Below are 15,984 nucleotides of genomic sequence, written 5' to 3'. Positions count from 1 at the left end.
TATAATAAATTTATTTCATGTACTTTAAATTGTTTTAATAATTTTTGAACAAACCTTAGCGATTTCTGTCTGTATGTAACTAAGGAGTAGAAAGTGAAGACGGCTAAAAGGCCGATGTAACCTTTGAGCACAACCACTAGCGGCTTAGTAGGTGTAGCTTTATAGAAACCTATCCATTCAGCATTGTTAAATGTCGTAAAATTACGGGTTGAATTTACAGTTCTCTGAAAAAAAGAAAAAAAATTACAAACGTAAGAACAGTATTGTCTAATGTTATAAAGCTGAAGAGTTGTAGGCTTGTTTGGACGCGCTAATATCTGACAATACAGGTCCGCTTTCAAGATATTAAAAAAAATGTAAAATGTTACACAGCTCATTTATTGTGGAAGGCTATAGCGGCAATGAGAAATGTTACAAACATGGGGACTTTGAAAAAAAAATCATGAATGTCGGCGTTGTGTCTCACAAAAGGTTCTAAGAAATTCGACCTCCAATTCATATGTCTAACTTTTACGGTTTTAAACAATGCTCATTTTCGGATATACTTTTTTAGTAGTTAAAAGTGTTTTGATTCCAGGGAATATATTTACAGATAATACTGAATGAAGATAACTCCGCTTTAAAAAAAAAATGATTTAGCGCTGTAGCGAGGCCATTTTGTTCGATTTGGACTAAAACGCGCCCAACAGCTGGTCATATTATAATTACCTCGGGATTCGTACAGTTGACTTCAAATAACGAATGCTTGATGTAATCGATCTGATAAACCATTTTAGCCATAAAGTAGACACTTATTAGCGTCGATATGAACAACACACATAATCTTTGCTTTTGTGAATTCAGCCACATGGCAGGCGAGATTAGTACTATTATAGGAACGTGCATAGCGCATACCTGAAAATTGTAAAAATATTTAGTAATTAAATGTACAATTCACGACAAAGTAATATATTGGGCATGTATACTTCTTTCCGTTCGATTGATATGCCTGGTGACAGACGTACCTTAAGCCACAATTGAAACCGTCAGCAGACAAGTAGAATACATACAATGATACTACATTTGTATGAAATAAAAAAATACTTACATTCATAACACAAAGGAGCATTAAAGAAATAAACACAATTTTAATAAGGTGTATATCCAGGTATTTAAATGTTTTATCTATCCAGATTCTTATAATTTCTTTTGACGTTTTGAAAGCTTTTTTCAATAATGTTCGTAACCCAGTAGAGGGTCGATCTGTGACTGTCGGTAAATATGAACGTGAGTGGGATATTTTCCTGTAAACAAAAAACAAAAAGTATTTGAATAACTTGATCCTTAACAGCTTTGATAATTTTCTTTAGAAACCAATAAGGACATACCAATTTCACGTCTAATACGCTTCAAAAGTTGATTGCTTTTTATAGAATCAGCTTTATCATAGTAATGCAAGGGATGACCTTTTGTTACAGTAATAAAAACGCGTGGCGTGTGCATACGCCACGAGCCCCACGGTGGGTGGCAACATGACGTGGCACAACGGCAGTTTAGTCAGTAATAATCTGACACTACTCACCCCTAAGGTAGCGGGTGTCCATGAGGAAACCCCCACTCTAACAAGAAGAGGCAGAGCTACAATAAATGCATGAATACTAACTTTATAATAGAAGGTCTGGCTGCAGTGTTCACTGAAGACATCTCAATAGAGTGCATCTCCGTGTTGCTGTTTTCTCTTGTTCGTGATCGTTCGTCCTCAGACGGCAGATTCGGTACCTGTAATATGTGGAAAATTAGGCAAAAATGGCCGACCATAGAAGGGTTTCCCCTCTTCTTTTTAAAAGAGAGTAGGGTTTTGATTCATTTATTGCATTTATCCAAGATAGAATTTATTTAAAACTGTATGGTCCAAGACTTTGACAGCGAAATCGCGGCAGACCAGGGTTGAGATGGGCGGATGATATAAAAAGGATAGCATGGTGAGATGATGATCAATTAGATTCACTTACATCATCTCTCATGGTCGACGCACCAGCGTTGCTCTGCTTTCTTGAATCGACTACTTCCTTCGCTACACTATTTGTCCTGTAAATAATTGATATGCTTAGCAATGTAATGTAATCTTTACACAAATAGAAATAAGGTTTAATTTGCGTTTTAATAATGTATTCGGCCACTAACCTTGTCCTAGGGTCTGATAACGCAATGAAATCTTTATGGAAATAATGGACCTGCATTATTGTTATTATAAGGAACAACGTTGGTGTTAATAATTTGACGAATAGATCCGCTGGGTGATACGGTTCTAGCCCCAAGTCATGCTGTCTGGAATATTCAATAAAAAATAGTTGCATAAGTAGATGACATAGTAAATATAAATAAAAGGTGTGCAGAGATAATACTTACAATCTCTCATTAATAAGCAAGTACTTTTCTATCATCTTTGAAAAGTTATCGAACTGATACACGTATATCAGTATAAGATTTATCATAGAGTATATAATGACTACTATCCAGAACATGTACATTGTACGACGCCACCAGTACCAACTTATCTGCAAATAGAACATATATCATTAATATTTTATGACACGAAGTAACTTTAAGAAAACTAAGTGACGTATATTTTCTTGAAATATTTTTTACAGATTTCAAATGATTAAATTACTATCACCACTTAGGTATTCTTTTAACTTAAGAGCGATGAATTTGATTCAACAACATTTCAGATTTTTAATAGCAACTGTTAGAATATTTATGATTGACTCCTGCGACACGCGAATAAATTTTAAAATACTCAAAAATAAACTTTAATACTGTGAGTATAAGGAACATAATTAAAAAATCTTTGTACACTGTGACCTACTCAGACCACGAGTGCAACTTTTTCTTGGCCACTTCTTTTAGAAGAAACTGTTATAAGTGGTAGTAAAGTCATTACCTGGAACATAAGTATGAAGGCGAGGAAGAGGAACATGTATATGATCCGGAAGATGGTCATGCGGTCGCCGGTGATACCGATCACGAACAGCATGATGACGACCACGTATATCCAGTAGCGGGCGCACGCGGCCCTCAGCAGCTCGCCTAGAGCTCGCAGCAATCGAGAACGCTTTTCTTCTTCGCGCTGCGCTTCGATTACTATAAATCAAATTGTTTTAAAGAGTTAAGTCCAAATTTACGGTAGAAGGTGCTTAAGCTTAATAAGATTTGTAAATGTAGGTATAAATGTTGCGGATCCAGGAGGGATTAAGGATTTCTAGCTGTTTCCCATATAAGATTGACTGTTAAATATTAAAGTGAACATCAGATACCTGAATAAATTTGAATACTTAACTTCAGATACTTACATTTTCATCAGTTAGAATTATTAAATTCTTTAGGTCAGTCATGAAAAGTTATTTTAGAACTTTACATCTTAAAACGATAATCCTGGATCCGTTACTAAGTACGGTGGCAAGGATATGATGATAATATTACATTAGATGAAGGTGAACGAAAACTGTTCTTAAATAATTTTAATGATTCTACAACAAGTGTCTTTAGAGAGAAGCAAGAAAAAAATTTAGTATGAATAGATTTGAAATAGGTATTTGTTGTCATTCATATTTATTTATTTCATTCTATGATTGAATGGTCATGCTTTATGTATTTGATGGAGAATAGGTTTAAGAAAAGTGATGTGTCAGAAATTAAAGCTTTTCCTGATATTTATTAAAGCTTTTAGTGATATTTCATTAATATAAAATTCATTAAAGAAAAAGGTATTCAAAGTAAAGCAAAGGTGGTGAGTTGAAATACTCAAAAAATTATGCTTTATTAAGTTTTACCGTTCGCTAGACCTGTTCCGGTTTCAGTAAAGCAAAAAGATTATTATAGAAAACAACTCAGAAAATTACTCCCTATACTTATGTAAAAAATACTCCTTTGTATTTTGGATACAAATTCAAGTTTTAAAAAGGATAATGTTTATGGTCAAACAGCCTACATATACGCTACCAAAGTACCAACATTTAAAACATGGACCTTATCATAAATAGTAATGATATAATTACCGCTAGCCGCAGCAGAGACGGTGAGCTGCAAGGGCGCTGCCATATCAGTGATGACGGTGGACTGTCGCCGCTGTCGCATGTCCTGTATGCGCTGGCGCAGCGTCACCCAGAACATGCACGTGAACAGCGACTTAATTAACAGAGGCACGCATGGCTCACCACTCGAACGACCTACGCCAATCTGACGGAGATTTACTTCCTGAAACGTAAAGGAGAATAGTTAAACACGAGCTAAGAACAATTTATGAAGAATAAAGTGTTATTTCGAAAAGTCATCTTTCGAATCATAAAATACTTTAGCTGCCATCGCTAGGTAATGTCATTTAAGAACCCTGTTTACGTATATATACATAACCTGAAAGTATTAGTGTTCTATAATCTGAAAAGTGGCTAACAATACCTTGACTCTCATGTTTACTAGCCTACTCAAAAGGAATTTTTAAATGATATGACAGAAACTGACCGATATATCATTAGGCAATTCTTCTTCAGTAAGGTTCATGCCATATATGTACTGTGCTATGAGCAATAACATCGCATAACACACTAATATAGGACTTGTCTTCAGCATGAACGAGCGCTGGTCCTGACACAGCCACACGATATTCGCCCACATCAGGAAGACGAACGTTAACCAAGAATGGAACATTATACTCCATGCCATCATTGTTATTGTCGTCGCTATGTACGATGATCTGAAAATTATTAAGTTGGTGTAAATATAAAAATAAAATTAAGCGAATTCGTTATTTTTTTTTATCGTTCGGATAGATTTTCAGGCGTCGTAATCATCCTGGTTGGTATAACCGCTACAGAATTCAAGGAAATCGTATTTTCTAAGAACAAACATAAATAAAGAACGGCCTTCGCGTGTATCTTAACACATATAGTATTATAACCTAAAGAAACCTAAGAATATTTTTGAACGATTAATTGGTTGATGTTACCTGACTAGAACTTGGAAAAAATCAATAATAGCAGCAATAATGTCTTCCATCAGAGTTGGCTCATCGTCTTCAGCTGAAGAATCTGTAGTGAGGATTATATATAGGTAAATTAGTCTTAATAATACATTGTGAAAGCAATTAGTTTTTAGCCTTTACAATATTTCAGGGACCAGGGAAGGACGTCGCGGGGTTAAGGCGCCAATTCCGCTATTTACTGACCGATGAATAAAATGAAATTTATTAAGATTTACACTATTCGCATTCTCCTCAGCATTTTGCCAACATAATAATTAGAAATTAATTGTAGTTATTGACAGTGAGTGTTCCGCCCCGTACTGAATTTTCAATGATTCATTATTCATCAGCCATTGTAAATAGGAGAATTGGGGCCCAGACCTAGGAAATGATATGAGGGATGATTTTTTCCAGCAGTGAAAGAGTATATATTAAAGGCAACACAATATTTCATACCCTCATCGTTAACTATGACGGAGCCAGTAGAGTCTTGATGCAGCTGCCTCGTCGTGGAAGGCACGGGCGTGCCTGCCCACTGCTTCGAGGTAGTTCCCGTTCCCATTAACTGTTTTACACAATACTTTAATTAGTAAAAACAATCTTATAGAAAACCTTAATAAGCTTTATTTGATATGTATATTATCTGATAGTCGTAAAGTTCAAAATATTATGAGAATTCGTTTCTTATGCTTAAGCGCATAGGTAATAGAAATCAAATAGGACTTAAAACATCAAAGGACTATTATATACTCACGCATCTTAAATGTATTCAAATCGCAAGTACCATATTAACACTAATAAAAAAGTAACTAAATAAACTATTCAACAATTCATTCTGTACGGTTCTATTATTTCTAATGGCTATATTTTCTATGCTGTGGAGGTACTTGTAATGCTGTAGTAAGGAAACACAGAGACAGACATGCGCGCAGTGTACACCAACTAAGTAATAACACACAACACAAAGGTAAACTCAAATGTTACAGCCATGATAATTGCCAGTTACGTGCGATGACAAGGCTAGAAGATGATTCGTTAAATAGCAGACAGTTTAATGGTTAAATATTCCAGTTATATTAAGGCTTTATTTAAATGGGCCCCAAAAATATGTGACGCGGGTTCTAAGCTTAAGCGCACACTGCGAAACTTATTAATTTACGAAAAAATTAATTTTGAAAATAATTAAACGAGAGTTATATTTTCAATTATTTTTTTCCTTTGCGGGATTTCTCATGTTACTTTTCTGATAGGAAATTTTACAGCGCACGCTTAGGCTACATCCCATGAAAAAATAGGACTCAATAGAGCAAAAATATAAGAAAATCTCTTGGAAAGTAGGTAAAGATTTTTTATTCTGCATTAGGTAATTACGAACATTATAAAAGTATTAAACAATTAGTTACATGATCTCCGTAGCATTGTCAAAAATTTTATTGTGAAATAAATGTTAAATCGACATCTTTTATTTATACTCTATTTAAAATGAATCCTTTTTTGCATAATTCGTATTTTTAAAAGTCTAATAAATCCCAATTTAGACTTCCAAAATAATTTCCACAAACACATAACCAAAATTAAAAAACAGTATACCTACAGGAGTGTTCTCACCGGCGTCACCACGAAGTGCTTTTGAATTTATGTATGAAATTGCAACCTATAAAAGAACGAAAGCAGATTGCAAAAATAAAACAAAAATGTAACAATTTTGAAAATCCACAATTGACCGATTGGTTAATAATACCACTTGATATATCAGCGGAAGCCCCAATTTTCTTTACATTAGTGTTGTGTTGGATGAAAACTGAATGTTCGTATTTACAATGCATTTTAATAAACCCGTGCGAAACTATTCTACAATATCTACAATTGCACTCACAGATGTACTAACTACAAAGAGGAGTGAAGAAAATGTCAAAAGGATAGGTGCACTCAAATCAAAATTTTCTACCAAAGATAACAAAGTTATCTACAGATACATTTATAACTCTTGTAAGGGCAACGAAAGGTTCACTCTAAATACAAGTGATGCAAATAAGAGCGCTTATACGCACTATACAATATACTCCGGCACTTATTTGCAACGTCCTGTATTTAGAATTAATGTCCAATAGTTACGACTAGTTACGCGGAATACTCAACATGTGCAATAATAAATAAGAACCAACAGACGAGTTAACGCAAGCTTACTCGAACTTTTTTAGTGGCATTCTTCCATTTATCTTTAGTGGCTCGGCGGTTGGCGCGGTGGAAGGATACGACCCGCACCAGAGAACCGTTCAGCTTGCCCGCTTCTAAGCCTGTTAAGGCGCTCTTTTTTCTCGCCTAGGTTCCCGGTTTGATAGCACAAGAAATAGAAGTATCTAATGACTTTTATATAGCTCTAGTTAGAAGCATTCAAGACTAGGTTTATTATTAGTAAAAACAAAATACCGCTTGACATCATATCACTCTAGAGCAACCTGTGCGAATATTGGTAAACATTTGCTTTTACTAATAATTGTTTTTATCCTTTACCTCGTATTAAATCAACAGTATTATCATTTTAAGTAGAACTACGGGGTTATATGCATAAAATTTATCAGCCTAATATCTCAGCATTAAACAAGTTATATTGCAAGGTTACCAAAGTCAATTATAAAAGCGTTTAGCTAGATAGACTTGGTATTAGTCAAAATTAAATTATTTGTTATTAACAATATTACATAACCCTTTTTTATCAAGTACATACCTTTGGTTTGAACAATTCTCTGGTTTCAATAGCGAGAACAAAATAAGTTATCAATATGACTAGAGGACTGGCTAGCGTCGCCCACATGTGGTCATCCGTGACTTCATAAATAAATCCTGAAGGGTTTGTTTCGTTGATTATTACTAGTTTAGTTAGCCCAAAATACCTGCAAATAATTTTCTTGAATTACTGTTTCCTTTTGTGAAACTTTTATATTGTTGGCCAAGTGTAAAATAGTTACCTAGCAAAGTCCTTATCGGGTGGATAAAGCTCAGTCAGCAATGAACACTGATAGGCGAGGAGAACCATTACATGTACAGCCATGATGGCCATTATGCAGCGGCTGACAACTGCAAAGCCTTTTCCTAGCGGCTGGCCGAGCGACCACGCAGTCGCTACACCCATGAACACCAAGAAGTATATCCCAGACGTGACGCTCGGCCGCATAATGCCAGAGAACATTATTAGGAAGAGACATACATATTTCCCTAAAAGAAAAAAAAAGAAAATAAGAGGTTAATAAAACTTCTCTATCTAATCCATATCTGGAGAACATAAGGCGCTCTTTTATATACGAGCCCCGCTGTAAGGTTCTTAATCCTTGTTTCACGGGTAAACATTCAAATCACATTTGCAAATACATCCAGAACCAGCACAAGCTTTTGTGGATCACACATGATGCTTGTCCTATGCGGGAATCGGACCAGCGATTGCCACTCGGCTATCTGGGCAGTTATGTACTGTTCGTTTTCAATAATTACTAGAAGAAATAGAACAACAAAAGCATCTACTTTTTTTAACTAACTAAAAGCTAGTACTTACCAGCGCTCGTCAGAAGTGGATAAGCCTGAAATTTATTATCCTTTGCAAGGAGATTATCTTCGGAACCCATAACTAATCGTTTTACCAGCATGTATACTAAGAGAGATGTCGAAGTCATTACAAACTGGAATCATAAAAAATGTGTGTTGAGGTCAAGTTGAAACCGATATTCTATCAAGTTAAATAACTTTGCCTTAGGATGATTTTAAGTAAATTGCTAAAATATACCTAATTAATAAAAACGTTTGAAACATGTCTTACCTCAGGTGACATGTAATGCACGGCCATGAGTGGATCTATCATTTGATAGGAAACCAGGCCCAGGTTGTGACCGATCACCTGTATAATCGGGTAATCGGTCAGTAAAGATCCGTAGGGACCAAATACTGCCAAGATTGTGTGATATACGGCATGGCTTAGCAACAATGTAAATGAAACAAACACATTTAAGAAGAGGATCTTTCCGCGCCATCCTGTGAAAAGAAATGAATCAGAGAAATAAAATATTAAACCAGGGTCAAACGGAAAAGCAACAGTAAAGATAGAAAATAGTTACCGCTAAAAGTTCGTGAGTTTGGTAATTCTGTTAACGGTGCTAGTAGGTACAGTATCAAGTAAAAAATCGATAGGCCAAATGGTCGGATAGCTATACCTGTAAAGAAAACAATAAAATTATTTAGTTTAGTGAAAAAGTATGCAAAATTTTGTATATATATAGTTTGAATACCCACTTAATCAGTAAATCAAAACACAAATCCTTTAAGCCAAATTCATTAAGGGGCTTAAAAAAATGAATAAAGAAACAAAAAAGAAAAATTACAAAACACGACAGGAAAAAGGTAATAAAGAGAAAGTCAGAGACACAATAAATCACAGGAAGCTCGGTGACGTAAGCTGGCGATAGGATTTTGAGGGACACTCTGCTAGTTTTAGAATGATTCCCACTTCATTTGAGTAACGTAAATTGTGAAAAATTTATGAAAGAATTAAACCCTTTTAAAATTTTCTTCTCATGGAGACATTTCTACCGGGTCTAGCTTTTTTGGTTTACTGTACATGATCAAAATCCGTCTACATATATTAGATGGTTGATTAGCTAAAGACTGTTACACGACCTACGAAGACTGTAAAAATATCGCATTGATGTGTCATAACTAAAATTCTGTGCTAACAACATTCTCATTCTGCTTTATAGAGTCCAGGCACATTCAGGTGAAACGAACAAAGAAACAGCAAAACTTGGTGAAAATCGAATATAAAATATGAAAAGATGTATGGTTATCACACTTCTATATGGCATCAAACTAGAGAGCCGGGAGGCTGTATATCACATCGTGTGTAAAGTTATAGCGATATCAGAGAACACAATTGGCGGGCACCGTTCGTTATGGCTGCCCTAAATGCCACAGTAACATTTAGAATTTGTTCCACTTCGTTTTATACCTTGCCCTATTTCTTCTCGCATCCTACCACAACCATAACAAGGTTTATGTATTGCTTTTCTTTATAAAAACGGGGTTCAGCTAACTAAAATATACGAGGTTGGCATATATTTTTGTGTCAATAAACAGGTCAGATTCAATGATGGTAATTAGAATTGAATGTCGATAAATCAAAATACTGTGTCCGTGTCAAAATCTTGAGGTTACAGACATAGTGAACAGAGCTTGGAACATCGCAAGTGCTTCAGGAGGAAGAGATGAAAGTGTTACGAGCGAATCCATAAATTAGCGAAAATGTATTACTTAAGTATTATGAAAATAAAATATTTCTGTAATTAGTAATTTGTTTTGTATAGTAATATTAAATGTCATCATATTAGAAAAATAGATTTTGAATGGGAATAGGTTATAGCCGTTTGTGTTTTCATTTAACGCTAGCTAAATATGCGATTACTTTTATACTGTCGATAGTATTATTCTCTTCTGAAATTGAAATTCTTAATAAAGTTTTTTATGCAATATTCTAGATTAATACATTGTGGCAATGAAATTGGCGTGACTTCTACAAGTATGGTTTTACTTTATAATCCATATTGTCAAACCTTTTTATTTCTTCGACAGACTCTATCATTTTGATTGCTTTCTCGGACAGCTAAGTACCAGAGTTACTTACCATGTTTTTTTACTTTAACATCAGTTTCAGTTCATTAAGTACTCAGAACATTTACAATTACTTTCTCTCAATTTAATTGTCACTTAAGTTTTGCAACTTTTAAGTGTGGTGTTAATATGAAAACTATTTATTTTTAATTGAATGCGCTAAATAAAAAGTAACCAAAAAGTAAATAAATTAAAAGTTACGTTATTTAAGACTGCAGATTGATAAAATATTTTGTCGAAAAGTACCTTGTTGGAAACGTATTCTTTAATTAAGGATAAATTTATTTATATGGAGTTTTTGAGTACTTAACCGAGTTAAAAAATTTAACTCTGCGTACCTAACTGTTTCCTGCAATCAAATTGGAAAAAATAGTTTTTGGTTATAACAAGACTAACAATGCATATTTTTTTCTGAGCTTTCTTGTTTACGTGAGCTGAATTAATCTGCGATTTATCCGACGATAATAAATAATGAAGACGACCTTATTCTTCTAAAACCTAGAAAGTTTTGAGATATTAATAAATTGCCTTTATGTGGTAGACATACAGCTTTATGTAAGTTATTTGGTAATTGGATAAACATTATCGTCTCTAGTGTAGCTATAATTTTTATGTACTTTGTCACGGTCGTCAAATGTAAATAAACGTCCATTATTCACATGCAAAGTGATAGTTATTACATCTAACTATTGCATTTAATTACGTGTTTTATTATCTTTGTATCGTAAGCGTTAACTACCTGAACTTAATTGCAAAATAATCGCCATAATAACTTTTCATATTCCTGTATTTCCAAAGCTAGGTAATCTACAAAACATAAAGTAACTTGCCTGTCATATACCTAATGTGATAATGTTCGTAATGTTCTTTGTTTCAAAAGGAGACATTTATTTTGTTTATTTAGGTCAATGAAAAAAATCAGGACAACTGCAAGTCAAATTCGGCAACCGAGGGTTTCGTACATAGGATCGTTATAAAAGGTTCAGGATTTTTGCCAAAGATATCGAAGGGATAGAAGACAATGGCATAATAGAAAACAAGCTATTTTCTCCAGTTTTCACTTTGCCACAGAATAAACAATAGTTATAGCTCAACATTTAAGCCATTGCACATTGTACTAAAAACTTTTCGTTTTACTACTCTCCGTTTCATAACTTAAAATAAAATGTTACAACTCTACAATAGCAAGAGACAATTATATATATCTATCTTGATTGGACGTCTATGACAGACTAATTTTGATCCCACTTATTACAAAAGCTTTGATGAAAAAGCAAAAAAATAAAATTCTCAAATCAATTCACTTTATAGCGAAAGCAGGTTCTCAAACATGTTTTACGAGTATAAATCTTTGGGCGTTGGCAGGAGATATTCAGTTTTATGATTCCATCATAATTGACTGGGTTTAGTAGTTTTTTTAATATCTTTAGATAAAATACATGGCGGGTATTTTCTTCTTTTGTGTGGCTAAAGCAAAACGAAATTAAGCCACGAAACTGCTACTATTAATAACGGTAAACACTTCAGCCTATCTAATCTGTCCATCAATACAGCAAACATAAAGATACGCGAATTACCGTAACTGCACATTTTTGTTACTTTCTATACGTTAGAGAATTTACTTGTAAAATTCGAAAAAGCTTTCAGAAATTCCTACCATTTATTAGGCACGTATAACTTAGGTACAAGGGTTATCATACTTAATTAATTAGTGAGATGAGACTAAGTGGGATGCGTAAACAAGAAAGTAATAAAAGTATTGAACAATCAACAGCAATACGCAATATCTTGTCTGTGTCCTATTTATTTAATACGTTTGGCATCCTTCTGTATCTGCGATACTTGACAAAATAATATTATTATTGTTCTAGATAAAAATACTTAGCTTGCCAAGACTATGAAGTCGAACGTAAATCCTTTTTTTAATTGTTTGTGTTCGCATAATTAAATCAGTAGTAGAACGTTTTATTTGAGAAACAAAAGAAAAATGTACACACGACATTATTGTCTTTTGCTATTGAATCAACGGTCATAACCAACTTAATTTACCCAACTTCACCTGAAGCAAGGTTATATGTAATGTATGTTTGTGTGTGTCCGATTTTTGCACGCCATAGCCCAAAGAGGTCGACGGTTTTTGACATAAAAGGTATCATTTAATTCGTCAGTAACGTAGTGGGTATAGCTACATAAATTTGCAAAAAGTGTAGCGAAAAGACGTATTTCCAAAATAAAAATACATTGATTATCTTGTTTAAGTAAGTGTATTTCTTAAGGATTTTTATTTTATCCATTTTTGCAGTCTGTTTTTACTAGTATTCGCAGTTATTATCGTTTAGAAAGAAGTCTTACAACAATACAATACAAACACATTATCGAATGAATAATAAACTTGAAACTAGATTCCGGGAATCTAGAAAAAAATGCTAAGATCATTCCCCTTTTAATGATGTAATAAATTAATCATGACCTGTCCATTATATTAAGTGATAAAATTACAATAAATCATAGGTTTAACGCCTACACATAAAAGTTACGAGTGTAGTACCTCCCTAGTACGTACTATTGTCCCTTTGACACAGTGCTAAACGCGGACAAAGGCGAATGAACTTGCATCGTAGATAAGGAATGCTTGGGTATCTACCAAAATCGCGTCGCTAGGTAGGTCGGTACAGTCAACAACCAAAAGTTTGTAAACAATCACATTTACAACCTATCGCGACACAATTAATTACAAGAATAAGTTCTTTTGGCAAATAAGTTTTGATGTTAGAACATTTAAAACCTCTGCGGATATAAACACCAAAATTATTTTTGTCACTGCTGAACATTTCTGGCAGTTTGTTACTCTGGTATTGGTCGTCAACTTTAGTTACTGACAGTACCTAATCAGTACGCGGTAAGCTAATCTATTCCTTCGATAACATCGTTGTGTGAGTTTCTGCGCTTTCCTTGCATCGAAATTGCGAGTTAAGTTTCTGCGTCGACGATGTATCATGGTGTCACTTCTGCTTAAGTCTGACGCTAGGTGATCGCGTGCAAAGTCCATGTGGCTTATAGACCTCTCATACTATCAAGATTAAAGTTCTTATTAAACAATCCTATAATATAAACAAAATAAATAAAAAATGTGTCTATTATTTTCAAAATAAACTTAATTTTGAAAATAATTAATGAGTTGTAGCTTGTATTTAACGTCGATACATGGCGGTGAATTGGAGAAGTGTAATAATACAACGAATTATTAGGTATAATATTAAAGTCTGTATCTGACAAAACAGGTTTTCCTACTCTCTATTGCCTTAAATAGACCAAGATGGTAATATAACACAGCTCACGGCTGGTAAAGCAACGCATTCTATGCTTTATGTGTGGCTTTAGAGAACTAAGGCCTGAAACATTTTATTATTACTGGTATATTTTATTCCTTGTTCAACAAAATCCAATTTCTTGCAAAAACAGTTTAAAAAGGTGCTATCCAGATTTATTAAAATCAATGGTTGGTAAAAAAAAATATATAAATGAAAGATCCTATATTAGTGTTTAATAAATATTGATTTTGCCCATTACATTACCTTATATTCATATTAAGTCAATCAATCAACCAATCATATTTATTTGTGAAACAAAGGTAGGTAAAGATACAGATCTTATGTTTGTATAGAGTACTTTAGTATACTATGCTCTGCCAAATACCTGGTGTACAAATATACAGCAATAGAAATAATTTATAAATGTTGGTAAATAATGTAAATATATAATTTTCTTCTGTTGTGTACAATTGTAATTTGTGTACAACATTCATACATTGGCTTGGTTAGTCATTGCACAATACCGTGTTCAATGAACATTCAATGTTTATTGTCATACAATAATGCTAATTTAATTATCTGGTAAGCTTCTCGTTGAAACAAATACCCAAGTAAATAACCATTAGTACTTACGAATGTCATGTTAGAAACGGAGTTATGTTCTTGAATTTATTTATTTCTTGTCAGCGTTGAGTATTCCTATATCATTACTAGCTGACCCAGCAAACGTTGTTTTGCCTAATAAATTATTTCTAAAAAAGATTCGTCCAAAAAATAAAAAAATAGTTTTTTGTGTGGGCAACCCTTGTCACTTAGGGGTTTGAAAATTAGATGTTGTTCTATTCTCAGTCCTACCCAATATGTATACAAAATTTCATAAGAATCGGTCGAACCGTTTCGGAGGAGTACGGTAACTAACATCGTGACACGGGAATTTTATATATTAGATTAGGTTCAACCTCCAGACGTACCGGTTCCAGACAAAATTATAATGTTACTATGTAGAGATAAAATTACATCAACTATACGATACTGTTTCTTTTCAAAATAGAAACTCATATTTACCAATAACAATCAAGTAATAAATACAGTACAGTGAAAGCGTACAATGGCAGTCTTATCGCTGGAAGCAATAGTTTCCAGACAACCAATAAACCATGTAAATTCCACCATTCTCTTATAAAGGAAGTCAAAACTCATGTTTCATGCTCGAAGTACTCCGATCATTAAAACCCACAGCAAAATACTACACCTACGTTTTAAGAACACAGAAACAGATAGTCTATTAAAAATACATTCCTATTTCCAAACATGACCCCCTTCTATAAATTCCTGTGATTGAAGAGCCGTTATAGTACAACAATTAAATAACCATAAGAGTATATTTGCTTATGTACCAATATAAGAAATACGAACGGTTAAATACGTGACTATTTGCAAATTAAACTCAAAACAAAATGCAGCCAACCATGCAAACGTACGAGTATGTAACATAATCCTAATCAAATTTAGGTCATAAGTTACAATGTACTGACCCCCAGGACATTTTATATCGGTGTATTTCTCATGTTTTGCATTAACATGTTTCATTCCAAGAGGAATTAAAAACATGCTTTTTGAAGAACCAGTTTGCGAAATACTTGAGCGATGAAACCATTATTCTTCGAATTCATTCAACACTGACAAAATTATTGTTGAGTCGTCAAACTAGAGCTCCGATGTTGTGTTTCTGCATTCAGTTTTTACTGACACAAATACAAGTTAAAAATAAGACAGGGAATTTAAATACGATCACATTCAGATCCAAACTACCGAAATGAACGCATGTCACAAATATTTCAGAATTTAATATCCTAATAGAGGATATTTTTATATTTCAAATTCGTATGAAAATGATACACTGTATAATTATCAGCATTCTTAATGTTGCCATTTAGGGAGACTTAAAAATACACAGAGCTGATTCACCTGAATAAGACAGGAAGTACCACAGTGGATGGAATTATTGAAATAAAGAAAATA

The 15,984-nt window shown here is 33.7% G+C and overlaps 1 protein-coding gene across 9 annotated transcripts in view; it reads right to left on the bottom strand.

The window, feature by feature from the left end:
* Positions 1 to 15,984, bottom strand: part of LOC113493259 (piezo-type mechanosensitive ion channel component) — a 38,547-nt gene that overhangs the window by 17,700 nt on the left and 4,863 nt on the right. For 6 of the 9 annotated variants that reach the window (XM_026871141.1, XM_026871142.1, XM_026871149.1 and 3 more), the window contains exons 3-20: positions 9,106 to 9,201; positions 8,811 to 9,022; positions 8,550 to 8,673; positions 7,969 to 8,215; positions 7,728 to 7,893; positions 7,187 to 7,321; positions 5,456 to 5,564; positions 4,985 to 5,066; positions 4,501 to 4,732; positions 4,038 to 4,236; positions 2,924 to 3,123; positions 2,389 to 2,537; positions 2,164 to 2,307; positions 1,992 to 2,067; positions 1,643 to 1,758; positions 1,088 to 1,283; positions 709 to 894; positions 55 to 224 (exon numbers count right to left, since the gene is read on the bottom strand). In XM_026871141.1, coding sequence (XP_026726942.1) covers positions 55 to 224; positions 709 to 894; positions 1,088 to 1,283; positions 1,643 to 1,758; positions 1,992 to 2,067; positions 2,164 to 2,307; positions 2,389 to 2,537; positions 2,924 to 3,123; positions 4,038 to 4,236; positions 4,501 to 4,732; positions 4,985 to 5,066; positions 5,456 to 5,564; positions 7,187 to 7,321; positions 7,728 to 7,893; positions 7,969 to 8,215; positions 8,550 to 8,673; positions 8,811 to 9,022; positions 9,106 to 9,201 — 2,839 coding nt within the window. Of the gene's footprint in view, positions 1 to 54; positions 225 to 708; positions 895 to 1,087; positions 1,284 to 1,642; positions 1,759 to 1,991; positions 2,068 to 2,163; positions 2,308 to 2,388; positions 2,538 to 2,923; positions 3,124 to 4,037; positions 4,237 to 4,500; positions 4,733 to 4,984; positions 5,067 to 5,455; positions 5,565 to 6,589; positions 6,654 to 7,186; positions 7,322 to 7,727; positions 7,894 to 7,968; positions 8,216 to 8,549; positions 8,674 to 8,810; positions 9,023 to 9,105; positions 9,202 to 15,984 lie in introns of those variants that run through there. The other 3 variants (XM_026871146.1, XM_026871148.1, XM_026871150.1) reach the window with 3 other exon arrangements.

This window comes from Trichoplusia ni, chromosome 4, assembly GCF_003590095.1.
Source record: "Trichoplusia ni isolate ovarian cell line Hi5 chromosome 4, tn1, whole genome shotgun sequence".
In the NCBI taxonomy this organism is placed as follows: domain Eukaryota; kingdom Metazoa; phylum Arthropoda; class Insecta; order Lepidoptera; family Noctuidae; genus Trichoplusia; species Trichoplusia ni.
Note: the sequence above shows the minus strand (reverse complement) of the source record. Positions and strands in the feature narration are given on the sequence as shown.